General features: G+C 52.8%; 10 protein-coding genes across 10 annotated transcripts; 4 read left to right on the top strand and 6 right to left on the bottom strand.

Moving 5' to 3' along the window:
- Positions 1-89: 89 nt before the first annotated feature.
- BKA58DRAFT_12590 (rab-GTPase-TBC domain-containing protein) lies at positions 90-2,739 on the bottom strand. Its single transcript, XM_046164279.1, has 2 exons — positions 624-2,739; positions 90-563 (listed from the first exon to the last, which is right to left on the bottom strand). The coding sequence occupies exons 1-2, from the start codon at positions 2,643-2,645 to the stop codon at positions 219-221; spliced, it is 2,367 nt and encodes a 788-aa protein (XP_046030954.1). The 5' UTR covers positions 2,646-2,739; the 3' UTR covers positions 90-218.
- Positions 2,740-4,355: 1,616 nt separating this feature from the next.
- Positions 4,356-5,890, top strand: BKA58DRAFT_372659 (beta-lactamase-like protein). The gene is made up of 3 exons (XM_046169152.1): positions 4,356-4,695; positions 4,748-4,762; positions 4,820-5,890. The coding sequence occupies exons 1-3, from the start codon at positions 4,657-4,659 to the stop codon at positions 5,615-5,617; spliced, it is 852 nt and encodes a 283-aa protein (XP_046030953.1). The 5' UTR covers positions 4,356-4,656; the 3' UTR covers positions 5,618-5,890.
- Positions 5,891-6,046: 156 nt separating this feature from the next.
- On the top strand, positions 6,047-8,884 carry BKA58DRAFT_12531 (fungal-specific transcription factor domain-containing protein). The gene is made up of 4 exons (XM_046164260.1): positions 6,047-6,302; positions 6,382-7,137; positions 7,184-7,511; positions 7,565-8,884. Coding segments are annotated over exons 1-4 (2,169 nt in total). The 5' UTR covers positions 6,047-6,300; the 3' UTR covers positions 8,648-8,884.
- Positions 8,884-10,590, bottom strand: BKA58DRAFT_12548 (uncharacterized protein). Its single transcript, XM_046164272.1, has 3 exons — positions 10,188-10,590; positions 9,852-10,088; positions 8,884-9,793 (listed from the first exon to the last, which is right to left on the bottom strand). The coding sequence occupies exons 1-3, from the start codon at positions 10,325-10,327 to the stop codon at positions 9,121-9,123; spliced, it is 1,050 nt and encodes a 349-aa protein (XP_046030951.1). The 5' UTR covers positions 10,328-10,590; the 3' UTR covers positions 8,884-9,120.
- Positions 10,591-11,670: 1,080 nt separating this feature from the next.
- Positions 11,671-15,346, bottom strand: BKA58DRAFT_372649 (uncharacterized protein). Its single transcript, XM_046169151.1, has 4 exons — positions 15,034-15,346; positions 14,717-14,982; positions 12,611-14,666; positions 11,671-12,557 (listed from the first exon to the last, which is right to left on the bottom strand). The coding sequence occupies exons 1-4, from the start codon at positions 15,280-15,282 to the stop codon at positions 11,922-11,924; spliced, it is 3,207 nt and encodes a 1,068-aa protein (XP_046030950.1). The 5' UTR covers positions 15,283-15,346; the 3' UTR covers positions 11,671-11,921.
- A 1,712-nt stretch (positions 15,347-17,058) lies between these two features.
- BKA58DRAFT_12509 (uncharacterized protein) lies at positions 17,059-17,974 on the bottom strand. The gene has a single exon (XM_046164254.1). It carries the CDS (start codon positions 17,820-17,822, stop codon positions 17,226-17,228), a length of 597 nt encoding a protein of 198 aa, XP_046030949.1. The 5' UTR covers positions 17,823-17,974; the 3' UTR covers positions 17,059-17,225.
- Positions 17,975-18,432: 458 nt separating this feature from the next.
- Positions 18,433-20,371, bottom strand: BKA58DRAFT_328465 (uncharacterized protein). Its single transcript, XM_046168123.1, has 2 exons — positions 18,831-20,371; positions 18,433-18,776 (listed from the first exon to the last, which is right to left on the bottom strand). Exons 1-2 carry the CDS (start codon positions 20,305-20,307, stop codon positions 18,604-18,606), a joined length of 1,650 nt encoding a protein of 549 aa, XP_046030948.1. The 5' UTR covers positions 20,308-20,371; the 3' UTR covers positions 18,433-18,603.
- Positions 20,372-20,405: 34 nt separating this feature from the next.
- On the bottom strand, positions 20,406-21,863 carry BKA58DRAFT_372644 (uncharacterized protein). Its single transcript, XM_046169150.1, has 2 exons — positions 21,349-21,863; positions 20,406-21,300 (listed from the first exon to the last, which is right to left on the bottom strand). The coding sequence occupies exons 1-2, from the start codon at positions 21,827-21,829 to the stop codon at positions 20,591-20,593; spliced, it is 1,191 nt and encodes a 396-aa protein (XP_046030947.1). The 5' UTR covers positions 21,830-21,863; the 3' UTR covers positions 20,406-20,590.
- Positions 21,864-21,954: 91 nt separating this feature from the next.
- BKA58DRAFT_12489 (DDHD domain-containing protein) lies at positions 21,955-25,600 on the top strand. The gene is made up of 5 exons (XM_046164249.1): positions 21,955-22,498; positions 22,579-24,046; positions 24,096-24,797; positions 24,873-25,324; positions 25,381-25,600. The coding sequence occupies exons 1-5, from the start codon at positions 22,223-22,225 to the stop codon at positions 25,504-25,506; spliced, it is 3,024 nt and encodes a 1,007-aa protein (XP_046030946.1). The 5' UTR covers positions 21,955-22,222; the 3' UTR covers positions 25,507-25,600.
- Positions 25,375-26,878, top strand: BKA58DRAFT_12494 (uncharacterized protein). The gene is made up of 2 exons (XM_046164252.1): positions 25,375-26,201; positions 26,251-26,878. The coding sequence occupies exons 1-2, from the start codon at positions 25,860-25,862 to the stop codon at positions 26,740-26,742; spliced, it is 834 nt and encodes a 277-aa protein (XP_046030945.1). The 5' UTR covers positions 25,375-25,859; the 3' UTR covers positions 26,743-26,878.
- Positions 26,879-27,036: the final 158 nt, after the last annotated feature.

The raw sequence follows: 27,036 nt of genomic DNA, 5'->3' as shown, positions 1-27,036 counted from the left end.
TGTAGCCGTGTTTCCGGCGGGAAATCATCGCAAGCCACCAGCTTGGAAGATCGACTGCGGGCTTCTAGAAAAGGTGTGGAAGGAGAAGTACTCGTTTGGATGTGGTTCCGTGTTCGGTAGTGTACCTTGCTGCAACTTGCAATGCAGCCGCTGGCTGGCGGGCGCGTTTCCGTTGGGTCGGTGTCAAGTTCCAGGAATCCGAAGCGCCGGCCTACCGCTTAGGCGTTGGCTCGCTTCTTCCGCATCTTGTATTCAGCCTTCGCTACGCGCATCAATAGCTCTTCGTCCTTGATGGGGATCCAAGATGTCAACACCTTCATCGCATTCTCGAAGTCAGAGTCGAGCAATATTTCTCTCGTCGCATCAATGAGCGCAGCCGATGTCGCGTGTAGCACATCCATGTCTCCACCAAACTTGGAGTTAGGCGAGTTGGAATGAGACTTGTCGCCCAGTAGCATAAACACGTCCCAGACGCGGAGCTGAGCTGGGAAAGGTAACGAATAGTTGAACAGGGTCAGGTACCAGCGGGTACCGTACGCGGTGGAGGTAATGCCAAGGTCAGTCTATTGAAGACTTTGGTTAGCATGTATACCAGGACGTCAGCCTCTTCAGTAGTGACTTACTAGCTTCTTCGCGACATCGCCGCCCTGCAGCCAGTTCAGCTCGAAGTCATCTAGAGCGTCCATGAGCCCTTCAAAACCGGCTTCATAGAGCCTCTCCATGCCTCGGAGCTGCCACAGCCGCACTAGCATAACGAAGGCTCTATCCTCCTCGTAATAGCAAAGAAGCGTTGCGGTAAGTGCCGCCATGCCTTGGACATAGCCCGTCTCGGGGAGGTAAAGTGACATTGCATGGAGCACGCGGAACAGTAGTCTCTGTCCTCCGCGGTATCGCCGCCGGAACATGATATGTCTGTTGATTGTGCGCGGCACGTCTACATCGATCTGCACGTCCTCTGCAGAACTTTCCAGTTGCAGCTCATAGAAACTTTCGATCAGCTCCTCTTCCGTCGGACTGTTCGCGTCGGCTTTGGCGCTGGCAGCGAGAAATGAATACCATGCAGTCGCCCTCCAGCGATCCGGAATGCCCTTCCAGGTGCGAGATATAACTTTGGGGTCTTTGGTATCGAACTCGAATAGCATCCCCCCTTTATCTGCCCCCGCTTTGACAACCTTGGCCATCTTACGCCATTTGTCGTTGCGCTCGATTTCCTTTGCTTTCATCGCCTGGGCAGCTCTTCCTCCTTCTTCCTGTTCTGCAACCTCAGCCAAACCTGGGGGCAGCTTGAGCATATCGCTCGCCTCATCTCTCAGTCTGCGGTCTCGGTTGTGAGGTAGCCTGTTCGTCGCATGTCGTAAGGGTTTATGGTTGCTGTGCGAGTCTGACGTCCGACCCGAAAAGATGGACCTGGCGGGTCTAGACGACTTGCCAGAAAGTCGCCGCTTGGGCGAGCCTGTACGTGAATCTACAGAGCGTGCTCTTGATGCGCTCCGACCTAGGCGCCGCCGCCTGGGCTCCTCAGATAGCAGCTGTAGTGTTGTTGTGACTCGGTGCATGCGGGGTTCGTCAGGACCATCGGGACCATCGCCGTTGGATTTCGATTTGGTCTTCCTGGGTATGATGAAGCCGTATCGGTCTACTTCTCCGCCCTCAAGATCCGCCCAGTCCTCGAGTCCACCAGCTGCCTCTGTAGGCTCTTTGACAATGACGCTTCCGTGCCGTGAGCTGATCAGCGAACTTGTGTCCTCGTTGCCCTCCGTAACCACCGACGAACCATTAGCCGGAGTGTTGGTAACGCCGCTGTTGCCCAAGTAGCTGTTCTGAACACTGCTCGTCTCTGCTTCAGGTGTATCCCAGTTGGCAGCACTCTCATTGCCATGCATGTACATGCAGCGGACTTTGCGCGACAGTGTCATCTCGTCGGACGATAATACCCGATGGCTGGCCGATCGTGTTCGCGTCGAGTAGCGTGAGGTGGATCGCGGTGAGAGGTGCGTCGTGGCGGGAGCAGGTGGTGAAGGGTCTGGTTTGGGTGATTCGTCGGGTTGCGCCCGCTGCTTTTGTCGCGGTGGTGTGCTCGGTGCAGGCGCGCCTTCCACAAGGAGGCCCATCTGTTTACTCCGTCTGTTTGCCTTTTTGCCGCCCAGCATCATGCTGCCCCGCTTCGAAAAGGATATCTGCGCGTCCGAGGAGAGGTCGTCGAAGCTGCCAGTGGGGATGTACGTGTCTATACCGGAGAAGTTGGCGTCGTCTTCGCACGTTGCGCCCGCGTCTAGTGACTGCCGCTGTGACGCCTGGCTTTTAGTGCCTGAGGCGCGCTCATCCTGCACTACAATAGCAGGCAGACTGGGCGTCTTGCGCAGGCTACTCGGTGAAGGTGGTTCGTTGCTGGTAGTACCATTTGACGGTGCAAGGGCCGAGTCTCTGCGGTCGTCATCTACACTCAGTAGCGTGCGCTTCAATGAGAAGGCGCGAGGTCCTGGCGAAGTGCGTGGCCGGCGTACACCGCTGAGCCATGATCGTGACGCGGGGCCCTTGGTTGACGTGATGCTGTGTACATTCGACGGCACCGGCGACAACGGATTCGAGGCCTCGAACGTCTCCACCGCGGCGTGGCCAGAGGGATTCACAGCCTCATCACTCATTATGTGAGGCGCAGGCTGGTCCTGGTCATAGAGTTGATCCCCGGAGAGAATAGCGGCTTGCAAAGCGAAATGAAGGGGAAATGAAAGGGTTGGGGCGAGACAGCACCTTGCGACTGCGGTCCAGAGTGCAGCGACGAAGGTATTCCCGGGCTATGTTTGAGCAACGTGACAGCGTCAATGCTATAGTAGATGGTGCAATTGAAAAGCAAAGACGTATGCGACGACACCGAGATCAAAAAAGGACCCTGGCATGGCTCTGACTTTTCTGGGGAAAAGGGGCGTCGCTATCGACTGGTCGTGGGTCGCATGCCTTCTCCAGACCTCTTGCCGACCGGAGATTGCCCAGCGCGCCCGGTGGGAGGGTGACGCCTGCTCACTTGAGCGGCCCGCAACTGCCTCAACCACCACATTCTATGTTTCTTTGTTCCACTCACCGCACCGCCCCAACGTATTGGATTGCTTTCCTCGTCGCCCCTATGGACGCTTGACGCGTAGATGATCCTTTGGTTACGTTTCAGCGCAGGACGCCCCGCGCTGAATCATGGAACCGTCTGAAAACCCCACAAAATCCAAAACCCGGCGACGATCGCTGTTCCACGCGTCAATAAACCTTCCGGTCATGGTTCCCAAGTGGATTGCGACTACCCAACCCAACGTCATTCTCCAGCTGAACTGATCTTGTATCAGTTGTCGTACGACTGAGGTTCAACTCTGGCAAGAGCCTCATCAATACAGAAAGAGCTGGCACGAGAGCACGCTCCTGCCTCAAGTTGCACAGGCAATTACGCCATTCTCGTGCTTACCACGCTGACGAACGCGCAACGTGTATTCTCGTCCAACACGCCAAGGGTGGTCTCACCGCAGCGGCTCCAACAGGAAGGTGGCTTTGAGATTTGACATCTTCTATACTACGGTCTGAACCACCAATAGTGTGGCCGGCCAATGTACAAGTCTCACAGCATACCGCGCGTATTTGTACTCCAACTTGGACCTTGGACGGCATGCTCACGGTCCGACATGAATGTCGTGTTGCTACGTTCCTTTCACCTCGAGCTGAAGCGTCAGTTCGCGTCGTGTAGATAAAGTAACGTCGCTTGATGCGACTAGAGAGCGCCGTGGCTATGGAGTGTAAATGAATGGTCCTGCGCATACACTTATCAGCTTTCAAATATCTCCCTTATCACGCGGCGATATAGTGTCACAATTCTCGAACTGCTACTCATGAGCACGCTTGGAGTGTCATACGATGCGATGAAGACTCAGAAAGAAAATCAATCCAAAGACATGCCCAACAGTAGGATGTTACACTACTCGCTTGAAGCCACAAGAGATCTCTTGCCGGCGTTTCCAATGTTGCTCACGCCTTGAATTTATCTCGGCATCTGGCCAAATCCTGAGTGTCTTCCCCATGACCATTACAATTCACATCCACCATCCGTGTTAACTATCGAAGACACAATAACTTGTTCTTTCGACTCCAGACAATTCTCCGTCTGACCTTTTCTATGTATCCATTTTACTCGCCAATGTCCAGCACACATTTGTGGATGCCAGCCTGGCTTCATGGTATAATGGGCACTGGTTCAGTCTGTATGCTGACTCAAACTCAAGACATTGCGTTCTCATGATGTAAACAATACGTGATCCTGGTAACGGCAGTCCTCGTAGACAGATCTGCGTCGGCCGCAGCAACGGGGCCTCAGTGCGAGCACATCCTGCTCAACCCCAACCAACCAACTCCGTTCATTTCCTCAGATATGCTAAACGAACGTGCGGCTGTGTAAAGAAGCCCCACTTTATCCATGAACCGTGGGGCAACCATCCAGCTACCCCTCGTCGCTTCCCTACCCGTCACGAATCATTGGCGATGCTTCTATGTTGACCTTTGGGGAACCTGCGACCCCCAGCACGCGATTGGCACAGGATATAAGCCTATGCAGAGATTGCTGGCTTAAGGGTTCATAAAGATGAATTTTCCCCGCCAGACGTGTCTGGGTGGAGGTCATCCGTCATGGCTTCTTCTCTGGATCTGATCAACCAGGCTCCCATCGTATGCAATCAAAAATTACTGAGAATGCCATGTATCTAACAGTCAAACCCAGGGAACCAAGTTATGGGTACAGCACTGCACAACACTCATTTCAACTACACCATCCTAACATCACAAACATTAGGTTCTACACCTGGGCACATTAGAATGTGACGACGGGTGGTTCATCCGCGCAGCAAACGCGTCATCATCATCCATTCCAAACCCGACCAACAAGCGCCGCAAACTTGTCATGCTCGGGATCCTAATCCAGCACCCAACCGAAGGCCTCATTCTCTACGAGACTGGCGCGGGGGAAAACTACCCTGAAGACGTCGGCCCTCCAATCCAGGATATCTTCACGCGCATCGATCACGACGCGTCCAAGAATCTCGACGCGCAAATCACCCTCACCGGCCACAACATTGATGATGTGAAGATGGTTGTAATAGGCCACCTCCACCTCGACCACTCCGGTGGCTTGGAACATTTCAAAGGGAAAGATGTACCCATCTACGTCCACGAACTGGAACTCAAACACGCCTTCTACAGCGTCGCCACTAAATCCGATCTAGGGGTCTACCTTCCCCACTACCTCACTTTCGACATAAACTGGGTCTCTTTCCACGGTGCGTACTTTGAAATCGCATCAGGAATTAATTTACATCATGCGCCTGGACACACGCCCGGATTGACCATCATGCAGGTGAATTTGAAGGAGAGTGGGACGTGGATTTTTACGAGCGATCAGTACCATGTCAGGGAGAACTTTGCGGACGGGGTGCCGCAGGGGTGGTTGGCGAGAGATCATGATGCGTGGGTTAGGAGCCATCAGATGATTAAAGGGTTGCAGAAGAGGACACATGCGAAGGTTGTGCTGGGGCATTGTTGGGATACGATTAGGGAGTTGAGGGTTGAGTTTGCGCCTAGAGCTTACGAGTGAGTAGTGGGCAAGAGAGGCCACGGTGTGTTTGTGTTGGCTTGGGGAACACCACGGATTTAAGGGTACGGATCTGGCATGAATATAGGATGTTGAACCGCGATGTCGATCGATGTAAAAATGAGGATGGCGCGTACATAGTGTTATGAAACTGGTACGACGCCGTTGCGTCACAGGCTTGTGTAAAGAAGTCATGTAACGAGAAGGTATGGCTGAGGTTGCGTTGAATTACAATAGACAGCACAATTTCTTATATTAACGAGTGGAATATAGACCGATAAGCAGTATTCGCCATGCCCATTCTGCGCGTTGCATCATATCTCTGCGGGCACTGGGAGGCCTCGTGCGCGATTCCTCTTTTTGGGTTTAGCGTGCGGCTTTTCCGGCTCTTCATCATGTTCTTATCCGAGCTCTCAACTTCTGACTCCACTTCCTGAACCTGAACAGCAGCCAAGGACGACGAACTGCGAAGCTTCAGCCATGAACGAGAACAATCCTTCTCGAACGGCTTCTGCCGACGTGGAGCCGAAGCATGTATCGACTGCTAGATGGACACCCGCCAACGGCATCGAAGCAGTCACGACTGTGACCCCGGCAAGCGCAAGTTCGGACGAACCGAGATCACCACCTGCAAAGCGAAGGAGAGAGGAGCGTGAGAGGAGTAGGGTCAGTAGAGCTTGCGACCGATGTAAGAAGTGAGCTTGTGGAAATTTGGGCGCACATGCGGTGCTGCATAGATTCTAAGGATGCACTAACGCTAAGAACAGGAAAAAGGTTAGATGTACTGGAAGATGCCCTTGTGCGCTCTGTCTGCGATCCGGGTTGCCGTGCGAGTTTACTGCGTCGTATACTCGAGGAAGACTGCCTTCTGTCATTGTCGACGATCCCGCGATAGCTTCAGATGCACTAGCCTCAGGGCGGAAAGAGAGCTTAGCCTCAGGAACGTCTGCCAAAGAAGAGACTGCGATATCGACAACACAATATCCACGCATCTATCCTAGTCCTTTGACACCTATCGACCCACCGAGTTATTCAAATCCCGACAACTCCGAATCAAATGCTCTAGGCATTGCTACCGACCAGATCAATCGCCCTGCCTCGCGAGATTCTCCAGTACCCCAGGGAGCCCAAAGAGATCAAGAAGGTCACTATGTTGGCTCTTCGAGTGCAGCATCGTTTCTCATCCGTATTCAGAAGCGTCTGCACACGAATTCTTCCTTGTCGCATGACTCTACCATCTTCACCTTTGGCGACGCGCCCCTCCCAGAGTTTGATCTTTCCATCTTCGTCCCGCCACCAAAGCCTGATGCACAGAGACTTGTAGAGCGGTACTTTGACTACGCAGCTCCAACTCATCGCTTTCTACATCGACCAACAATCGAACAGCTTGTCGAGGAGTTCTATGACACTCAAGGTGAGATGAGAAATAAAGAAGATGGCAAAGCAAAAGTTGCATTATTGATGGTGGTCTTTGCGCAAGCGCAAGCGTATATGCCACTTGGTAGTACGGTGCAGACTAGCAGGTTTGTTAATATTGCCGTTGTTGGAGGCTCTGCTGATATCGAATAGCGCTCGATACTTTCGCGCAGCCGAAGCCCAACTATTGCAAGAACGTGGCGCGGTAAGACTAGCGAGCGTTCAGGCGCGACTGCTGCAATGTTTCTACCTCCTGACGCAATCTCGCATCAACCACTGCTGGAGTCTCTTCGGCGAGCTCTCGCATCTCGCCTTCGCTATCGGCCTGAATCGTGGAAGGAAATGCGATCCTTCGACCAAGGTGGACTATGTAGAGATCGAGAGCCGAAGACGCCTATTTTGGGTGGCATATTCACTGGACAAGTACCTCGCAGCTGCTCTAGGTCGTCCACGGACTTTCAAAGACGAGGATATCGATCAAGTAGGTGTACATTGCGTCATCAAAGTTGGCGACCACTAACACAGCGGGTTTAGGAACTTCCTACGATCGTCAACGACAACGATCTCCAACCGAACTATATCAACCTACCCTCGCGGCTTACTTATTCCTTAATGACAGCGCCAGTTGAGCACATCAAGTTGACACGCATCGTGTCTCTCGTGCTACGAGATCTTTACTCAATTCGTCCACCCAGTCTAGCCTTACGCATCGAGCTGTCTTCAAAGTACACATCAGAACTACACGCGTGGAAGAACTCGCTGTCAGGATTCCTCTCCGGTTCGACCTCGATAGACCGTATCGACAACCAGTTGCTCATACCAGTCTACCAGCGTCAGCGTTCGGTGCTGAATCTGGCGTACCATCACGCGCTATTGCTTATCCACCGACCCTTCTTACTGCGAGACTTTGCGAGTTTGACACATATGCCCACCCATCCCAACTGGAGTGCCGGCCTGAGCACGACGTATGACGCATCGGCGAATATCACCGCTTGCCTCGAAGCCGCCATGTCCATTGTACGCTCGGTGGACGACGTTTTCAAGGCATCCAACCTCTTCCGCTCTTTCTGGTTTACCCAGTACTACGCCTTCTGTGCAGTGGTAGTGCTATACATCCATCGCATTCAGCAGGGCTTGGGTGTGAAGACCAAAGTAGAATGCGAGGGATATTTCGAGGCTGGTGTCAAATGTCAGAGACAACTGGAGACAGTCAGTGATACAGACTGCCTTGCACATCGTTATTGTGTCGTATTGGAAGAGCTTAGAACTGAGGCAGTACGCCAGTCAGGCAGACTATCGACACCAGTAGCCGACAATGCCAGCTTCCAAGACACTTCTCTCCTCCCACTATCAATGTCGGCGCCAAACCCCGATCCTGTCGCGTCTGCGCCGAATCTTGCACCTTTGCTGTACGGTAACAGCAACAACATCGACATCGACGGAACAGGGGCGTTCAACAACAGCACCAACAATACCACCAACCCAACCTTCTCCTTCGATCTGCTCGACTGGTCGGACTTTGCTAGTTGGGGACAGTTCGAGGGTCTAGTGACAGCCGGTAACGGCTCCTTCGATCCTGCGACCCAGAGTGAGAACGACTTTTGGTTTGGATCCTGAGCGGTGAATTAATAGGCATGACAGAGCCTCGACTAGAAGCATCGGGAAATCTGAGGAGGTTCCATTCCTGATACATGAAACCAACATGTTTGTCGTTGGCTATACCGTGGTCTCTCAATCTCTTTCGTTCAGAGGGATCCTTTGGTATTGCTTGTATCGTCGCACTGTCTACGGGTTAGTGCAGTACTTTGAGATGAACTGGATTAACAAGGAGTACACACTCGCGCACTCATAGATGTGAGTCAAAAACGAGGTTTCTTGTTGAGTCATTCTTGTTGGCATAGCTCGAGCATTGCAACAGGAGGAGTAAAAGCATAATCATAATTGTATTCATTGAATCGTGACAGAAGCGCCACAATGCGTCCAGGGGTATCTCGAAAAGGAAAACAGGCTCTACTATCTATCCATGCCAAAGACCGTGAAATCATCTCAACATGTCGAAGTCGTCATAACCATCTTGTATCGTAACCTGCTTACCGTCTCAAAAGTCTCTGCCACCTCGACCTAGACGGTTGCTCTGGCTGCTGCACCGGCGTCTCCACGGGAGTTGCAGTTGCAGCACCACTCCCATCCACACCCTGCTCCGCCGTCTGTGGCGCACGATCCTGCAACTCCACCGCCGGCTGAGCCTGTGCCTGAGCCTGAGCATTCGTCCGTGCCTCAACAATCTGCTGTCTCCTCAACCCACTTCCATGCAAAAAGTACTGCCAATTGCTCATAGCCAGGGGCGTCGGTGTCTGATTCGCAGTCCCCGCTTCCAACGCCGCAGGCGTTACATCGCCACCTAGTGCGATCCTTTCTTCCTCGTCGTGCTGATCCAGCGCTTCCTTACTCATGTACATGGAGCGGCATATCGGACAGCTGGTCTTGCGGAGGACGAACCAGGAGACGAGGCAGTCTGCATGGAATTCGTGGCTGCAGACGAGGAGCTTGAGGATGGTTTCGGAGTCGGGGGTGGGGTTTGCGGTGGTGATGGTAGCGCTAGTTGTTGGGTCGGTGGGATCGGAGGATGAGGGTGTTGTTGAGGGGTCTGTAGATTGGGGGAGCGAGGCGGGTAGGGCCGCGGCATCGGTTATGGGTGTTTCTGGAGAGAGTTTGGCGGGTTCGGGTGGGGCGGGGGCGTGGAGGGTTGAGAGACATATTGCGCTGCGAGGGATGTTAGTTACTGAAGTCGCGATGGGTGTGGTTGTTCTTCTAAACTTACCATTCTCTTTCGAGCACTGAGCGTGTCTCTACTACCCCAAGAGTTTCCTCGTTGTCGTCGACCGCGCCATCACGATGTTGTGATGGTGATGACGCAGCAAGACTCACCACCTCGGTGACTTCATTCAACTTCTCCCTTGCTTCCGCACGCCTGAGCGCAGGCTTCTTCGCCTTCGGAGGTGGGCGCACTGGGACAGGGACAACCTGTCGTTTTCTCCGGATGCAGAATATACACAGACTATATCAAGAACAATTAGCCCAACTTTTTCCACGTCCATGCCGGTCCCACAGACTCGATCCCTCACAAGAGTCGAAGAAACCCCAGAACAAAACTTACAAAGGCGCCACAATAGCAACAACAAACACCGGAATCAAAAAACTAAACGCCGTAGGCGTCATCCCAGACTGCCCAACAGTATCGCGCCATTCCCGCGCTTCCAGACTGCGAACAAATCCGTGGCTCGAGACCGCAGGCATTGTTGTTTCCAAATTTTCGAGATGCGGGTGCAGCGTTGGCTTGGTTCGACTGACGTGCGTGTGGGGGAATGCAGCTCAAGCTTGGGAGCTGGGGGGAAGGGATGCGTCTCGCCCTCGACACTTGTTTGCTGTGGTGCGGGGAAGGCCAAACGTGGGCGATCTGCGATGACGGGGGAGCGGCGGAAGAAGAGCGCGGGTACACCGGCAAAACCAGCGAGGACGATTGCGCGTACAAATCGCAGGTCCTTGCGTCTATCGTATGCGTACGTCCGTATCGTGTACTCGATGTGATGAATGATATTTTCCGCGGCCGTACAGAGGGGTTTTTCGAGTCACTCAATTGATCTTGGAAGGTGTGCGTAGTGCTCACTTCTTAACACTTGTTAGTACCCCCATCTTACCCCGGAGGCCCACTTACCCGAGCGCTGTCGCGTTTCCTATGACACCTGCACCCACGCGCTCAGCCTCCACAGCCACGTCTTTTTTCGCCACTTCTTGATTACGCTCAAGGAAGCTTGGCTTGGAGTCTAGATTCGCAGTGTGGACGGCTGAAAAACGCCGAGCTGCAGCTTATCCATCCTTATCACGGTCCGATAAACTTGTAGGATGTTGCGTGTGTGAACTGGTCGAGTTGGTTGGGCTGAACGCTGGTTTGCATCGTCAGTAGTACCGGGGATGGTAGCGAACGATAATGTAGAGCGCAAACACAAGGGCAACGGGTAACGGGAAAAAGGAAGACCAAGCAATAAACCCAATCGTTCCCAACATCGCTGCACCTGTCCTCTCAGTACTCCCATGTCCAACAGAGCCCTAGCTTGCACTTCCTCAATACCATCACGCAAGCGCCACGCCTCACGATTCCCCAGCCGCTCATCGGCTCAACCTTTTTCGGCCTGCTCAGGCCATTTCCAAGACTACTGCTGGTGCTGCATCCCTGGGCTGACGTACTCCACCAACACGCTAAATCCTTGGTGCGGTCTAGGCGCCTAGACAAGACGCACTGTGTCGGTCTTGGTGTGAGTGGAGCGGAAAGGGTTGGCATGGCATGGCGGAGTGGGCAGGCTGTGGGGATTATGTGGGCCGGGCGGGCTGGGTGTTGTGCAAGCCTCCGAACAAACTTTCAGGGAAGGACGCCTGAAGACGGTGCATAACTCGTGTCGAGGCCTTCTTGTGTTCGCAATCGTCTCGTGATGGTCTGACTGCAGTTCGTTTGAATTACAGTTTGGGTGGTTGGGTATGTGGTGGTGTGGATGTGCGGCGGACTCATGTCGAGGTGCATGTCCTGTGCCGCTGCAACGACGATACCCATAAAGCTCTAACCAGATCTGTTTATCGAACACAGACGAATTTGAAAATGTGAAAATGGGTAGTAAGATCTGATTGCTTTATTCGTTATGGTATCTTAATAACTATGTACATGCTGTGTAACTATGAAAAGCCTTTTGATCGCAGCCATGATGGCATGTGGTATCGCAATCGCGGGCTATGCAAACGACTTCAAACGCCTTTGCCAGGACCAAGCCTGGCCTAAACATTAAGAACTCTCAAAGAGATTGCTCGAAAGATATCATACTTCATCGCGTTGCATCGTTGCTCATGCGCTTGACTTCTTCTCACCGTCCTCGCCGTCGGTGCTGATAGCCGTACTAAGGTATCGCTCAAAGACGCGTGATTCTAGGTCAATGGAGCCTCTCCTAGCAACGCCGTGCTTAGCATCGCGCTTCCTGAAGTACACACGCTTGCCCCACTTCCACGACTCGATGCCGAGGAAGAACAGGAATGTAGCGACGAAGACAATCGCCCATTCCCAGCTGATACCCTTGTGCCTGAAGACCGTGTCGTTGATGACAGGGATATACAGGACAGGGAAGATGGTGACGAAAGCGAAAACGATAGAGAAGAAGAGGAACTTGTTGCGCCAGACGTCAATGGCCCATTGCGTAAAGTACTTCTTAGAGTTGGGCTGCATCATAAAGAATGAGCGTCGCATGTCCAACATTTGCCATGCCAGGAAGACGGAGAACCAGGTAAGGCAAGCGAAGGTAGTCGCACGAGCGCGGAAGACAGTGTCGCAAGTATCATTAAACGATTCGTTGCAGCCGTTTCCGAGGTTGCCATCTCCGAAGCCAAACATGACCAGGGAGAACGCGCCCAGACAGAGAGCGGCAATCCAAAGACCGTAAACAAACATGTCCAGGATCACTTCGACGGTGAAGACACCACGCTTGAGCTGCAATCTGTTAGCATGTATTCAAAGAGTCGATCAACGCGAAGTGAACTTACATTTTGAGGTGGGCGAGTGAGAATGTCTGGTGCAGCGACCTCGAAACCGAGACCCATGTCAGGAAGAGAGGAGGTAATCATGATAATCCACATGACTTCGACAGGAGACACTGGGAATACTGAGAGTCCACTCTCATCCTTGAATGCGAGACCAATGAGCAGAACACAGGCTTGCGCAATGTTCTGAGCGAGTAGATGGAGAATAAACTTTTGGATGTTGTCGAACATGCGGCGGCCCTCCTCGATAGCGTTCAGGATAGAGGCGAAGTTGTCATCGGTCAAAACAATGTCGGAAGCGTCCTTGGCAACATCGGATCCAGTACCCATACCGATACCGACATCTGAGCGCTTGAGGGACGGGGAGTCGTTCACACCATCACCAGTCATACCGGTGAAAGCCTTGCGTCGGTGAAGGGCATCGATCATACGGACCTTGGTGTTCGGGGCGCATCGAGCAATGACGAGAGGAAGCAGGGGAAGAGCGTCGATTTCGTCGTCGGTGAGCTTGTCGAATTGGGATGCGGTCATGACCATGGCATCTGCGGTTTCCTTGGGAAGAGTGTTCATGTTCGATGGCACGATACCGACTTCGATGGCGATTGCGCGAGCGGTACCAGGGTGATCACCAGTGAGCATATGGACTTCGATACCAGCCTTCTGGCATTGACGAACGGAGCCAGCAGTCTCGGGGCGGGGCGGGTCGTACAGTCCAACAAGACCGCGGAAGGTCAGTCCGTTCTCGATGCTCTCACGGTCGAGGTCCTCGCCCTTTTCAGGTGCGGGGCCGTCGTACTCCTTGCTTGCGAGCGCCAAAACACGTAGACCCATGGAGGCCAAAGATTCCATGTTAGCCAGGATCTCCTCGCGGTAGTCGTCGTCAAGGTCAACACCAGATTCGCTCTCATCGTTGAACACGCGAGTGCAGGAGTAGATGACACGCTCGACAGCACCCTTGGTGAATACGTGTTTCTTGGAGCTGGCGGTTTCCTCAAAGATGACGGACATCTTCTTGACATCGGAGTCGAAGGGGAACTCAGCGAGCTGCTTCCAGGCAGGTGAGTCACCACCGGTGTGTTCGAGACGGTTCCACTTGAAGCGAGAGGCAAAGACTTGGATGGCGATTTCAGTTGGGTCACCTCGTGCGTTCCATTGACCCTCGTCAGTCTGGTGAACATGAGCCAAGTTGGCGAGCGAAGCAACCTTGAGGTAGTCGACCAAATGCTCGTTATCCTGTAGAAGCTCCTCCCATGTCTCTGTCTTCTCGTCGACATCAGGGTCGATGTGGCGTGGCTGCTTGGGGTTGAATGTCAGAGCGCCAACGGTGGGGTTGTGTGGCTCATCGGACTGGCCAACGGAGTATGTGCCCTTTGCAGGGATCCACGCCTTCTTTGCAACCATCTTTCCTTGTGTGAGAGTACCAGTCTTGTCGGAGCAAATATCAGTGACACCACCAAGAGCCTCGAGCGACTTCAGGTTGCGAACAATGACGTGACGTTGCACCATGCGCTTTGTGCCGGCGGCCATTGTGATGGTCAAGACGACGGTTAGGGAGGCGGGAATCATACTGAGACCAGTGGCTACGGCGTAGATGATGACCTCGCTGTTGTTGGAGAAGTTGTTGGCGGCCAAAACAATGATTGCGCAGACGACGGCGACACCGAAAAGGAGGATGGCGAGACGAGCGAGCTTCTTCTGAAGGGGAGTACCAACGTTGACACCAAGGAAGTGACCAACAGCATCGGCAACAGTCAAAGACCATGCTTGAGCGTAGCGATGGGGTTTGGCTTTGCCATCAGGCTTGCGCTTGACTTCGCGGACGCGCGAACCCTTCTGTCGAAGAGACATGGCGATGGACCCGATTTCGGTGTACATTCCAGTAGCAAAGACGACACCACGGGCGCGTCCCTTGGTAACGGTCGAAGAGCTGTAGGCGACGTTGAGGCGGTCACCAGGGCCGGTGTCCTCATCGAAAACGGCATCGCCATCCTTGTTGACAGGGAGGGATTCGCCGGTAAGTAGAGCCTCGTCAGTTTCAAAGTTTAGGGCTTCGATGATACTGCATGCGAGTCAGTGACGTACAAATTAGTTTAGCGTAATTCAACGTACCGGATGTCAGCCGGGACAGTGTCACCTGTCTTTAGCTCAATCAAATCACCGGGAACAACCTCAATGGTCGGAACAGTGACAGTCTTTCCGTCTCGCGCAGCGGTAGCTGTTGGCGAAGAGAGCGATCGAAGCGAGTCCATTGTCTTTTCAGCATTGAACTCTTGGACGAAACCGATGACAACGTTAAGCAGAATGATGGCGGTTACTACACCACCCTCAATCCACGATTGAATAGCGAAAGATACAGCCATTGCAGCGATCAAGATCTGAGATAGGTTAGTGTTTGTTGCACAGTGTGTTCATTGACGGTAACATACCAATGTCATTGCGTTGGCAACCTGCCTCAGCAGAATCTTGCCCGGTGATACACCTCCATCGTCGCCAAGATCGTTGTTGCCGTACTTCTCATGCCTCGACTTTGCTTCCGCAGTAGTCAGACCGTCTTCATCGTTACATTTGATCTCGGTGACGACGTCCTTCCATGGGAGAGCATGCGCGGGTTTGGAGAGAGGCTCGTTAGCCTGGCCGGACTTGTGGCCCTCGAGAGACGGTGCCTTCTTGCCCATAGTGAGTGATTGAGGTGCTAAGAAGATGGGATGCAGACAAAAGATCTAGATCCGGGGACATGGCAGACTTTAAACAAGCAAGTTGGCACGCGGGTGCACACACCATGAGGGTAGCCAAGAACCGTGCGATATCGAGAGCTTGGCGTGATGGTGACTATCTTGGGACCGGTGCAGGGAACGTCATCGTCGGTAACGGTCGGCACTCGTCAACAAAGAGATGCATGCATGTCCACAAACGTTTGGTTGTCAGACGTCTTGATGAACTGGATGGCACATCTGGCCCTGCCCGCACTCTACCACACTGCACAACATCATCATCGAATGATGCGGAGAAGATTGAGCAGTCAGTGCGATGCTAAAGCGCTGCCAATCGTGCCGGACATGACGACAGCGGGGTTGGTAACACCCGTTCGCCAACACTGCGAGCGGGGGTGAAAGAACGAAGGTGGCGAGCTGTTCGGTCCCAGCCAAGCATCCCGCTCGCCTATGATCCGCCTAGCCGTGCTAAATTCTCGGCGCAGGCGTAATTGTGCCGACTTCCGTACCGAAGCCACAACACCAACGTCATTTTGCGCCAGATTCCAAGCACTCTGCCATCGACTACAGATGCTCAAGCCACTTACCTTCACGGACACCCTTCCGCCAAGCATCAATTCCTTCGTATCGCCCCAGGCGCCCAACACCTTTCCGAGCAACCTCCGTGGAACCTGCTGAGGTCGTCACGCCGCATGCTAACGGCGAAGCTTGATACCAACATGACAAGGCGTATTTCGCCTGTATATCCCCACTGAGACGGGCCCAAGCCAGCCTCTTGTCGCTCTTATCTGTCACCGGTGGCTTGACTGCAGCGCCGAGCTTTCCGTCGCGGGTCACGAGACTCAACAATCATTTCTGCAGCCGCGCATCAAGCACCAAGGTCCGCTTACTCCACACCTTCCATCTTGATTACAGAAGGTTCTAGTCGCACGCTAGATCTCTCGTATCGCTTTACGACCGTAACATGCTCCTTCTCTTTGTCGTAGTATCACCAGGGAAGAATACGGTACATTGCGCGCACAATAACTCCAATTGGCGTCATGTACAATCATATCTCCAGGGAAAATTTGCATCCATCTGACAGCCGTAATGGCCTCAACTCAACTACATGTGCATAAAAGTGGGCTTACCCCACTTCTACCACGATTCAGACAAGCACGCAAGAGATGGGTCTCTTGGATATCCCACGCCTTGGCATGCCTCACGCCATTTCCCAGCCGCGTTCTAGTCTAAGCATCCCAGTCCTCCGAGCACCCATCGGAGAACCAAACTTTGTCGCGCCCACGTCTATCTAACATTTCAACGGCGATGCGCTCTTTCACAGCGCGACCCAGGCGCGTTACTACCTCATCTGTTTCAGCTGCAAGCGAGAAGCCGCCAGTGAAATGTTCAGATACGTTTTCAGTGTTCTACATGCCGGGTTGGTGTACATTGTTGTGGATCTGGGGCTGGAGTTGAAGGAGTTTGGCGAATCGAACGCTTGTCAGGCAAGGAAACGTCGTCAACTGCTTGAAGATCGTAAACCAGGTTCCATCTTTTAGCTCGACGAGTCCCGGCTTCGACTTTCGTTCCATAACCTATTGTCCCACTTCATCCTCGTCAGAATCAGAATCTTCGATATCCTCAAAGTCGGACGGCTCAAACGCATCTTTGTCGTCATACCATCCCCAGAGATTCAAGCCACGAAGGTCGATGCCTTGAAGTGTCTTTCCGTGCTTGAACAGAAATCTCTTGAACAGAGGTGATGAGATATTACCATTATGGATGACGACGTGCGTGAGAGCAGGGAATTGATTGTATCGAAGGAACATGGGCACTGTCTCGTTGAGCAACGTAAGCGATCTGAGATTACCGCTAACGGACTGCAGCAACGATACGATCCAATGCTTCTCAAAGATTTCGAATATTCAATTGAACTTTAAGTGTGTAACTCGGTGTTGAACACGTGCCCAATCGGAGCTCGAGCTATCGAACGGTCGTTCCTCGTAGCGCAATCGCATCGTATGCAGTGCGACTTCCAGGGTCCAGTCTTTGCGATCTTCGATACCTCTCAGCGCTGAGAGTACTTTGGCGTAACGGCCATGTAATTTACGGCGACAGGTCTTTCCTTCATTACGAAGTGCCCATGAAGGATCCGCCCAATTCCCGGAGGCTCCCCAGCCCATGTTGCGAAGGATTCTCCTCGATCCCCAGGCTTCAGTCCACGCATCATCGTCGCTTTTCTTTGGGTAAGAGTCAATACGTACGTGTTTTAAGTTCGGGAAGCCTTGCAGTGTCCACTTCAACATCTCCACGGCTTCGTCGCTGGCATCGAACTCTTCCTGCTCGTCAACAAGCTTTCCATGCTTTGGCGCATATGTCTTGGGCCAGTCTTTATCCGCGTGTCCAGACCTGCACTGTAGCTGCAACCAGGGAGCCAGCATTTCGTTCACATATTCAGGTCCGATAGCCACTTCCTGCACAAAATTTCTCGAACAGGATTGGTGGAGATGCCCAGAAGGCATTGTAGACTGACGTGGGAAAGCATATGTTTTCGGGTAGTAAAACAGTGTTTTACCCAGTCATCAAATGTTGTTTGTTGAATAGGACGGCTTGTAGAGCGGAGATTGCACAGGTCGCTGCCGGAAAGAATGGGCTTGCCCTTGGCATCTGTACTTTGAGTTACTAACTTCATGAGCTCGACGGGTAGAGCTTCTAGGCCTGGCTTTGAGGACTTCGTAGCTGCTGTGGATATATCGAAGGTCATGAGCTCCTCAGAAAGAGCCTCTGGATATTAGTGTGGAGACGCCATATTTGTAGATATATTGGGCTACGTTAGTGAGTATGGATGGTTTGCGTCAATGTTGTGGTTGTAGCGATCTGGTTGATCAATGCGTTTCGTGGGGAGAGGGAAGAATCGGAAGAGCTTCGAGGGGTAGACTTTGAAGGCTTTGAGAAAAGTATGAGCGGCGAGAGAACACAGCTCAGCTCTCGTGTTGGCGCCGACGCAATGTGAAGGTAGCAATTTCATAATTACTTCGCCTCACAACATACCTGAGAGGAGGACTTTCGCAAGACTGGCTGTGAAGAAATGTTTCACGAGACATCACATGCACTCTTCACACTGTCGTGTTTGGGATAGTGTTGCTATGTTTATGCTTTCAAGTTATCTCAGTATCTCCCCTCGGAGTAATAGCCTAAAGCCATGTGCAAAAGCATCTTCAACGATCCTTGTTATGCTTTCAATAGCCGCCACCGCTACTTGAGTGGAAGTCCAAGATCGATCGAGTTGAGCCAACGCCTCTTCTACCAATCGTGGAGCAGGGTAGTAGTTGCTTCCAACGAAATGTCCAGTTCAGAGGCAGTGTATTGCATGACAGAAGAATCGGCAGCATCTACGCTCTTTGCTTCTTCCTCGATGGTGACTGGGGGCGCAACCAGTTCCGAATGGTCACCATGAGTAGGATGGAACACTGTACCTAGACACACGTTAGTAGCTAAGTTCACCTAGGGTCGTCGTATCTAAAGCTTACCACGATACGAAGGACCATAAGTCCTATCCATCCACGCAACCGCATCCCATGTCCGGAAATCATAATCGTCCCACCACCGGTCCCAGCAGCATGTTGGGACGTCTATACTCCAATCGATATTCATCGAGGAAAGAACGGTCAGCGCAGGATGTGGATACGAGATGAACACAAGGTCTTCGTAGCTGGCTCCAACCCAGCTCGAACACGCAATACCGATGCGTTGTAGCACAGAAAGCTTGTTTCCATAGTAAGACAAGGTGGTAAGCCAGTCAAGAAATGCATGTTCTGGGAGATGAACCTTCAAGGTCTCGAGCGATGGCGGAAGTATCTCATTCGCCGGTTGCAGAATATGCGACCACTGAGGAGTCTCTCGCGGAAGCAAGCATTGATAAGGTACCAAAAGATGCTTGAGCGCCTTGAAATCAAGGAAGCCATCTCCCAGCAGTACATAGCCGAGAAAGAAGGTGTCGACCTCACCACAGTGAGTAGATACGTCTAGCTCTAATCTAGTCAAAACAGCTGCCACTGGCTGGAGCTTCTGTAGCAAGATAGAGTAGCTACCCTGGGTGCTGCTGTTGAGAAAGAAATCCATACAGGAACCTGCTGATCCATAGTCGGCGTCATTGAAGGGCATACGTAGGGTTCGCAAGCGAGGAAGGTGTGCGAGAAAGGGTGACAGGGCATCGTAGTGTATGCAAGCGGGATACAGAACAGCCGAGTGTACTGGTAATTCGAGAGTCTTAAGCGTAGCGTTGACCTCAGACGAGGCCCCATCTGCCGAAATTTGGCTGGCACGAGTGTGATGAATCTGCTCCAAGTACGGGGACTTGGCGAATACCCAGTGGAACTCAGTGCCTTGGAATTTGAGGCTTCGTAGCTTTTGCAGACCTGGAAATGGCGTGAGGTGTGCTGTGAGACTGTCGAACCCAGAGAATAGTTTGTTGAGGTACTCGGAAACGAGCGTGAACCTCCCATCGTCATATCTGAATTCATGGTCGTGTACAATCGATAAGTCGAGGGATGTCAGCTCAGTCATGTGGTAGAGAGGAAGAGCACCGGCGATGTATAGCTCATCTAGCTCTGCTCGTATGGTAGAAGGGAACAGCGGGCCCTGTGGGATGACACCAGACGCAGGGACGTCAACGTGAAGCGTGCGATCAACGACTTCGATGTTGAGGCTTTCCACCCTTCGCGCTAGATCAGATCGTGACTGAAGTGTTCGGTAGAATGGCCATAGATCGCGTGGCTGCGTCGTTATCTTACTTTTCCAGCCTAGGACCACGTCGCAATATAGCTGTCGTTCGACACGGGCGCGTAGCTCGGGGCTTATACATGCGATGCTGGGGAGGCTGCAGTGCAAGCAATAGTGGACAGTGGACTGTAGGACTTCTACGGGCAGTTGTACGAGACGGCTGTGTGCACATAGAAGAGCAGTACCGGTAGAATCGTCATCGCTGATCGTCGCGGTCTTCTCCATTGCAGTAAGACGCGCTGTAGTTTCGATTCCTGATAGGAGTAGTGTTAGTGGTAGCGGGTAATACAAGACAGCGTACACGTATAGTAAGAGGCAGGAAGTCAGGCGACAACGACACTATCCCTTTTTGGACTAAGAGCGGTGCAGGTGAGAGAAGAGGCTGCTTCTTCACCTTCACTCACTTTATTTAGGCAACAGTACACTCATACCGCTCAAAATGCTGGACATTGAATAGATGAGCATCCGCGCTTTACATTTGTGCATGGACAAGTCCGAGGCCGTCCTTTCATGGGACATGCTGAAATCGTCCCTGTACCGCGACAACCTGACCTGTTCCAGGGGATGCTCTTTCTTGTATGGCCTGATACAAACGCTGCTCCACAGCAGTACTATTAAAGAAAATTGCTGCGTCCTCGCGTGACCACGACACGTCCACGGACGCCGGAATCTGGTTGATGAACCACCTGCCAAAGCGCTCCAATTTCTCGTATTGGATCCGCTGCACTTTCAGCAATTCAGGGTTCAAAGCCATTGCTGCTGTTAAATGGTACCGATCACGCTTTGTAAAGGTGATGCGGATACGCTCAAGCTTGAGTGTGTCATATATGCGGCTCATGGGGTTCATCCACGACTCTGAGGGATAGCACTCGCCGCATTGAAGTTTGTAGAATTCAAATTCCATCTCTTTCAGAAGCTGCAGGGTAGTCGGGTTTATTGTAGTTGACATGTGTAAACACTTGAAGGCGTCGTCATATTCAATTGCGCGCTCTTTGTCCATGAGGACAGGTCCTACTTGGATGAACATCCTTCGGTTCCTGTAGAAGAACTTCCTGACTTCATTGTGTAACTGCCTGTTGGTTCGCATGATGTCGAGGCGTGGACGTGTGACGTGTTGACGTGAAGGGTCAAGGACGATGCGAGGCCCGGGGGGAAGAACGAACGAGTACGTGTGGAGCCGGAGCTCAGCGGGAAGTCGAAGAAAGGGAAAGGGTTTGGCTAGTCCATGTCAGTCGAGGCAGAGTATGTGTGCCCTTCTGCACATACCTCTTTCCTCGAGTATGGCAAAGGCGCTTTCGAGGTTGGTATCACAGGCAATGTCAATATCCCGTAGTAGAGGACGTATCTCGGAGAAGGTGGGTATTGGCCCCGCCCACCCGGATAGCTTGTACTTGTTAGCATAGGGCCTGCCTCGTAGCACATTCTTGTATGCTTCAGCATAAGCATCGGCAGTGGCGCGTGGCCCCCTGAGGCCTTTTACTACGAGGTAGAACCTCTCCGAGCCAGCGACGTAGACGGTTCCTCCAGATGGGTTTGTTTTACAGGCATTGTCAATATTGGTGATATCATTTCCGCTATGATTATCTGGCCGTATGCTTGATATGGCGCGATCGAGAGCTTGTAGCTTTAGCTTCAGATGCACAGCATCAGCGAGAGAAAAGCGCTCTGTGTCGGTAAAGAGCCTAGGTAGAGCCTGCGGCGAAGCCTGTTGCTGGGCGTTCAGATCGTGTATGGTGCGAATGACCATGGTGTTGAGGGCTGGCGGTGTGGTGATGTCGACGCGCGACGCGAGTAGAAGAGCAGTCGGCTGCCCCGCGCGTCTGCCGGTGATGTAACTAGCCGCTCCGGCCATGCTGCGGCCCTGAATTCAGAAGCACATGCAAGACACCAGCGAGCCCATGCAATCCCATGTTTCTGACACCTGCCACCGCCCGATGACTGTATAACATGTATCTCCCTGCCATATCCTCCTAAGTCCGTCTCCAACGCCAACACGTTTCCTCGACGCGTCCATCTTCGCGTGCCTTGCCGATCGCCCCGCCCAAGGCCGCTGGCTCCACACTTCCAAGCTTCACGACACAGCACAAAGTCCTGGCTGAGCAAGCTGCGCGTTGGCGGCGACGCCCCTCCAGTCGACAGAATGGCTGCTCCGGATAACAAGCAGGGCTTCCTCTCCAATCTATCCCCCTGGCCTTCACGTGCCGGCACTCCCAACCCCTCAGCGACATCCAAGGCCGAGGGGGGTGCGGACAAGGCGAAGAAGGCAGAGCAGGAGAAGGAGAAGGATAGAGCCGCGGCAGTGCTGGCTCCCCAGCAAGGAGGAGACCATGTGATTGACCGGAGGTACAGGCTGAGTCTCAAGCGGTACCCCAAGGACTGCCCTCCGCTGGCTGTGAGGTGGTTTCATGCTATAGATGTAAGTAGCGAATCTACACCTTCGAGCTGTCGTCATATCCAGAGCGCTCCTGCTTTCCGTTGCGGCACTGACTCTGGCAGACGCCCAAGCGCAAACCACTCTCGAAACATGCCATGGCCCCAGACACCGCCCTGCCCAAACCCAAGAAGTGGATACCGTTCGGTGCCAGCGACTCTCGCGCCATCGAGGCCGCCTTCCAGAAGACTGCCGACGAAGCCGATGCCGACGAACTACGAAAGGGCATCGTCAGCCCCACGACGCCCACCCAAGCGAGCGCGACTCCTCCCAAAACCACAAAGGTGCCCGTCAACGAAGACTACCTGTTCGATGTCGAGATCGAGACACGCGAGTTGGCGCCATCGTACTGGCTGGGTCCTGTATACGACGTGAAGCGAGGGACCTGGTTCACACCAGATGGGGAGGCTGTCGATGAAGGTCTAGCCATGCAGCTTGAGGAGGGCTACCTGAAAGTCAAGCCGTGGAAGTTCGGGAAGCAAGAAGAGAAGCGAGCTGTTTCGCAACCCCGCGCTCGGCCGCTGTCCATGGGACCAAGTGCTGGCGAGGACCACCGCAAAGAGTTGGCCAAGCTGAATCGCGATTCGACATCTAATCCAGTTACGCCCAAGTCATCTTATGACAATCTACAAAAGGAGGCTTCAAAACAGTCGAACGATTCCAAGCCCGGTGACGCATCTACGACCTCCAATGCCCCCGCCGATTTACCGCGCACACACAGACTGTTCGGCGCACATCTGAACTCCACCGTTACCTATCAAGACGAGACGACAGCCTGGATGTTGACCGATGACATGTGGTCGCGCATGGGTAGTACCCTGTACCAGCGCTTCGCTGGAGGAGCGCATTATGCTGGGTACAAGTACATCCGAGGGTACACCGATCCTAAAGAAAAGAAGAAACAACCGACCCCAGTGAAGGGCCCTCAAAGCGCAAAACAGGAGGATCGACCGGCTACACCCGCCCTGGCGTATGGTTCAGACCACGGCAAGCAGTCTGACTCTGACGCCGACGGAGAAGCGTCGGAAAATGAGCGAAGCATGTCGCCTTCCCAAACGCGCAGGCGCAATCTCGAACGACAGGTCTCGTCTCTGATGACGTCCTCGAAACCAGAATATGAGCAACAACAAGAAGAGGAGATGCGAAAGCGTGAGGAGAAAGAGATGCGTGAAGACTACAAAACCCAGCATGGCAGTGATCAAGACCGTGATATCGAGCATCTGCTTCTGGTAACACATGGCATCGGACAACGCCTCGGAATGCGAATGGAGTCCATTAACTTCATTCACGACGTCAACACTTTGCGCAAGTCCCTCAAGTCTGTTTATTCAGCTTCGCCAGATCTGCAAGCCCTGAATGCGGAAACGGAATCAGAGACCAAGAACAACCGCATACAAGTCATCCCCATCATTTGGCGACACTTGCTGGACTTCCCTAAGCAAAGCTTGAAGCACAATCGCAAAGAACACGATTTAGGTGACCTCGACCATGAAGACGAGGAGTACCCTAATCTCGAAGATATAACTGTTGAAGGTGAGTTCAGTGATATGATCTCGAGCTAGAACTGATACTAACGATACAGGCGTGCCCGCTGTCCGCAATTTCCTCACTGATCTCGCGCTTGACATCCTGCTGTATCAAAGTCCCGCCTACAAGGGCCATATCTCTCGAATCGTCGTGAATGAGCTAAACCGTACTTACCGTCTGTTCAAGGAGCGCAATCCCTCCTTCAAAGGCAAGGTGAGCTTGGTTGGACATTCGCTCGGGTCTGCCATCATGTTCGATATTTTATGCATCCAAAAAGATCCAAAAGCCAAACCAAGCACACAATCGGCCAAACAGCGAAGGTCCACCGAGGAGGGCCTGAAGCTGGACTTTGAGGTAGAAGATTTCTATGCTCTTGGATCGCCTATTGGCCTATTCCAGATGCTTAAGGGGCGTACAATTGTCGGAAGACCACAGAATTCTACCACTGGATTCGTTCCGCCAAAGACACCGGCGACATCCATTGATGACCCGTTCTCACAGGGTGGAGACGAGCATGCGTTCGACATCACAACTTCCTCGCCTCTATGCAAGCAGGTCTTCAACATCTTCCATCCAACCGACCCGATCAGTTATCGTATCGAGCCTTTGATATCGCCAGCCATGTCAGCCCTCAAGGCTCAGCCTCTGCCTTATACCAAAAAAGGCATCTTTGGTGCGCCCGCATCGCAAGGCTTTACTGGTATCGGCCAGCGCGTTGGCCAGGGTGTGACGGACTTTTGGACTTCTTTAGGATCTGGTAAGTTTACATCGCCTCTGGCTACCTGATCTGTTCGTTACCAGAAACTACAAGCTGACAACATACGTACTCCAGGCATCGCCAGTGGACTCCTCAACCGCAGTCTCGGCATATCAGGAACAGAGATGACAGGCGCAGGCAGCATTTCACAGGGACAGCGCACCTCTCGACCCCTCACCGCCGCGGCACCCGCCCCGAACAGCGCTGTCAATCTCGTGCCAGGACTCAACGAGCCTACCAGTGCCTTCATCAGCGAAGAGCGTCGCCGCCGCCTCGGACAAGAAACCATTGCCGAGGGCACAGACGGCGAACATCCTCCCACCCTCATCGAAGGCGACATCGAAACCCTTTTTGCTGGTTTCCAAAAGCGAAGAGCGAGCCAACAAAGCGAAGATGGCGAGCGGGACGTGGAGAAAGATCTCGAATGGCAGGAATTAGAAGACCGAAGTCGCAAACTTAAGAAGGAAGAAGCCAAAGTCCGCGCGCTGAACAGCAACGGTCGTGTGGATTACAGTATCCAAGAAGGCGTAAGTAACATGTCCATCTCTATCGTATGTGCTGATGTGTTCTGACATTGCTACAGGCTTTTGATATTTCGCTCCTGGCTAGTATAGCGAGTCACATGACATATTGGGCCGACGAGGACGTTTCGCATTTCATGATATCGCAACTTTTGGCGAGGCATCGTGTTTTCAAGCCGAAGGAGTGAGTGCTGTTTGAAGACTAGGCAGTAGATTGACGATATACCCTGAATAGATTCCTGATATCTTCATTGAGGGATGCGTAGATGTTATATGAGTACGATGGATCGATCAGTACCGCTTTCTGATCTTGTTAAGAAGTTGTTGCATCGGAGTTATGCAGCTCCTGCCGTAGATCATCCTGGAGACGACAGGTCAATTCTTCACCCGGTGTTTGCTGCAATGCGCGGACGTGCGTTTGCTATGCTCGTAGTCTTCTTTGTTTGTTTTCCTTACCCAGATAGGACAGTGTGCGCTTTCCTTACTTTCACGCCCAAGAATTCGCATTGGAAAGCGCGTCGCACAGACTTTTCGAGTACCTATGATCTCACTGACGGCGAACAAGGCAGTCGCGACATCGACCCGCACAGCCGCCTCTACATCCGCACCCTCAACGATGGCCACTCCAAAGTCCGATTCAGGGATAATACCTGCTACCGCTACCGCTACCGCCACTATATCTCCTTTCCTACGTCGCATCACAACACGAGTTGTAGATTTCCTCATTCCCGAAAACATCCGCCAAGAACATCGCAGGATCATCGCGACTTTCGCCAAGTACAAATATGCATTGATCGCACTTGCTGCCAGCGCCATCTTTGCTATTGCAGAGTATGAGCAGCCCGGGTACTTCCCTAGACCCCAGGAGTTAACTGCCGCTGTGGTATGTATGTCGCGGAAGCTACGTGGACGACCTTACTGACGGCTCGTAGATCGGGTTTTTGTGTGCGAGCATGCTCATATTCGCTGCGTTCGCGTTGATGGAATACACTGAGACGCACACCTGGCCTTGGGAAGACGAGAGCTTCGTGTGGCCTTGGCAGGCGCTGCTTTGGAGTGGAACCGCGTATGTCGATGAGACAATGGGAGAGAGTGTGGCTGCATATCGCAATACGAACATGATGGCGCCTTCAATTCGAGTGGATGGAGGTGACGACGCTGTGGAACAGGATGAGACTACGTTCGGGGACAACAGCACCAGTTCCATGGCTGCTTCTACACTCGGTTCTACTACTCCAGCTGGCTCGCCCGCCCGAGCCGAGATCGTTATCCCGCCTACGCCCTTGCTACCTGGCGGTCTTCGACCCATTCATCTTCCACCTCCGCCAGTACATCATTCCGGTCTTTTAGGAGAGTCACCGATGCCGGTTAAGTTCAAACACTTCAGCGGGCATTCCTATCTGGAGAATGTTGATGAAGAGTAGCATGGGACAGCCTGGAGGTATACGCGGACGTTTGTAACGAAGAACGAGGGGGTCTTGAGATGGCGCGATGTACTCCAATGGGTTGAAGGCTTGAAGATGTCAAGGTTTGAAGTAGTTGAGAATATCAAGGTTAGGTATAATACATCACTTCAACAAAGCTATGCACAGTTTGGAGACGGCATGAGAAGACAGAAAAGGTACCATTCTCAACTATCTACTAATCATGAAGTGCAGTACTCATCGCGGAACAGCCGACAGCGAGCATACAAAGAAGAGCAAACCAAAACGGCGCTC

Source organism: Alternaria rosae (genome assembly GCF_020736505.1).
Source record: "Alternaria rosae strain MPI-PUGE-AT-0040 chromosome Unknown BKA58scaffold_1, whole genome shotgun sequence".
Classification (NCBI taxonomy): domain Eukaryota; kingdom Fungi; phylum Ascomycota; class Dothideomycetes; order Pleosporales; family Pleosporaceae; genus Alternaria; species Alternaria rosae.
This window is presented reverse-complemented; position numbering and strand designations above follow the sequence as displayed.

What these genes read in the sequence shown, in the direction of transcription:
- BKA58DRAFT_372649 (XM_046169151.1), bottom strand. Translation starts at nt 15,282, where the DNA reads ATGGGCAAGAAGGCACCGTCTCTCGAGGGCCACAAGTCCGGCCAGGCT. An exon ending in ACTGTCCCGGCTGACATCCG is followed by an intron (nt 14,667 to 14,716) that starts GTACGTTGAATT and finishes ACTCGCATGCAG; the next exon opens with TATCATCGAAGCCCTAAACT. An exon ending in TCACTCGCCCACCTCAAAAT is followed by an intron (nt 12,558 to 12,610) that starts GTAAGTTCACTT and finishes AACAGATTGCAG; the next exon opens with CTCAAGCGTGGTGTCTTCAC.
- BKA58DRAFT_328465 (XM_046168123.1), bottom strand. Translation starts at nt 20,307, where the DNA reads ATGGAGAAGACCGCGACGATCAGCGATGACGATTCTACCGGTACTGCT. An exon ending in TTATGGTCCTTCGTATCGTG is followed by an intron (nt 18,777 to 18,830) that starts GTAAGCTTTAGA and finishes ACGTGTGTCTAG; the next exon opens with GTACAGTGTTCCATCCTACT.
- BKA58DRAFT_12531 (XM_046164260.1), top strand. An exon ending in AGTACGGTGCAGACTAGCAG is followed by an intron (nt 7,138 to 7,183) that starts GTTTGTTAATAT and finishes GATATCGAATAG; the next exon opens with CGCTCGATACTTTCGCGCAG. An exon ending in AAGACGAGGATATCGATCAA is followed by an intron (nt 7,512 to 7,564) that starts GTAGGTGTACAT and finishes CAGCGGGTTTAG; the next exon opens with GAACTTCCTACGATCGTCAA.
- BKA58DRAFT_12548 (XM_046164272.1), bottom strand. Translation starts at nt 10,327, where the DNA reads ATGCCTGCGGTCTCGAGCCACGGATTTGTTCGCAGTCTGGAAGCGCGG. An exon ending in GTTGCTATTGTGGCGCCTTT is followed by an intron (nt 10,089 to 10,187) that starts GTAAGTTTTGTT and finishes TTCTTGATATAG; the next exon opens with TCTGTGTATATTCTGCATCC. An exon ending in TCAGTGCTCGAAAGAGAATG is followed by an intron (nt 9,794 to 9,851) that starts GTAAGTTTAGAA and finishes CATCCCTCGCAG; the next exon opens with CGCAATATGTCTCTCAACCC.
- BKA58DRAFT_372659 (XM_046169152.1), top strand. Translation starts at nt 4,657, where the DNA reads ATGGCTTCTTCTCTGGATCTGATCAACCAGGCTCCCATC.
- BKA58DRAFT_12509 (XM_046164254.1), bottom strand. Translation starts at nt 17,822, where the DNA reads ATGCCTTCTGGGCATCTCCACCAATCCTGTTCGAGAAATTTTGTGCAG.
- BKA58DRAFT_372644 (XM_046169150.1), bottom strand. Translation starts at nt 21,829, where the DNA reads ATGGTCATTCGCACCATACACGATCTGAACGCCCAGCAACAGGCTTCG. An exon ending in TGCCATACTCGAGGAAAGAG is followed by an intron (nt 21,301 to 21,348) that starts GTATGTGCAGAA and finishes GACATGGACTAG; the next exon opens with CCAAACCCTTTCCCTTTCTT.
- BKA58DRAFT_12590 (XM_046164279.1), bottom strand. Translation starts at nt 2,645, where the DNA reads ATGAGTGATGAGGCTGTGAATCCCTCTGGCCACGCCGCGGTGGAGACG. An exon ending in GCGATGTCGCGAAGAAGCTA is followed by an intron (nt 564 to 623) that starts GTAAGTCACTAC and finishes AGTCTTCAATAG; the next exon opens with ACTGACCTTGGCATTACCTC.
- BKA58DRAFT_12489 (XM_046164249.1), top strand. Translation starts at nt 22,223, where the DNA reads ATGGCTGCTCCGGATAACAAGCAGGGCTTCCTCTCCAATCTATCCCCC. An exon ending in TTGGACTTCTTTAGGATCTG is followed by an intron (nt 24,798 to 24,872) that starts GTAAGTTTACAT and finishes TACGTACTCCAG; the next exon opens with GCATCGCCAGTGGACTCCTC. An exon ending in ATTACAGTATCCAAGAAGGC is followed by an intron (nt 25,325 to 25,380) that starts GTAAGTAACATG and finishes ACATTGCTACAG; the next exon opens with GCTTTTGATATTTCGCTCCT.
- BKA58DRAFT_12494 (XM_046164252.1), top strand. Translation starts at nt 25,860, where the DNA reads ATGATCTCACTGACGGCGAACAAGGCAGTCGCGACATCGACCCGCACA. An exon ending in AGGAGTTAACTGCCGCTGTG is followed by an intron (nt 26,202 to 26,250) that starts GTATGTATGTCG and finishes GACGGCTCGTAG; the next exon opens with ATCGGGTTTTTGTGTGCGAG.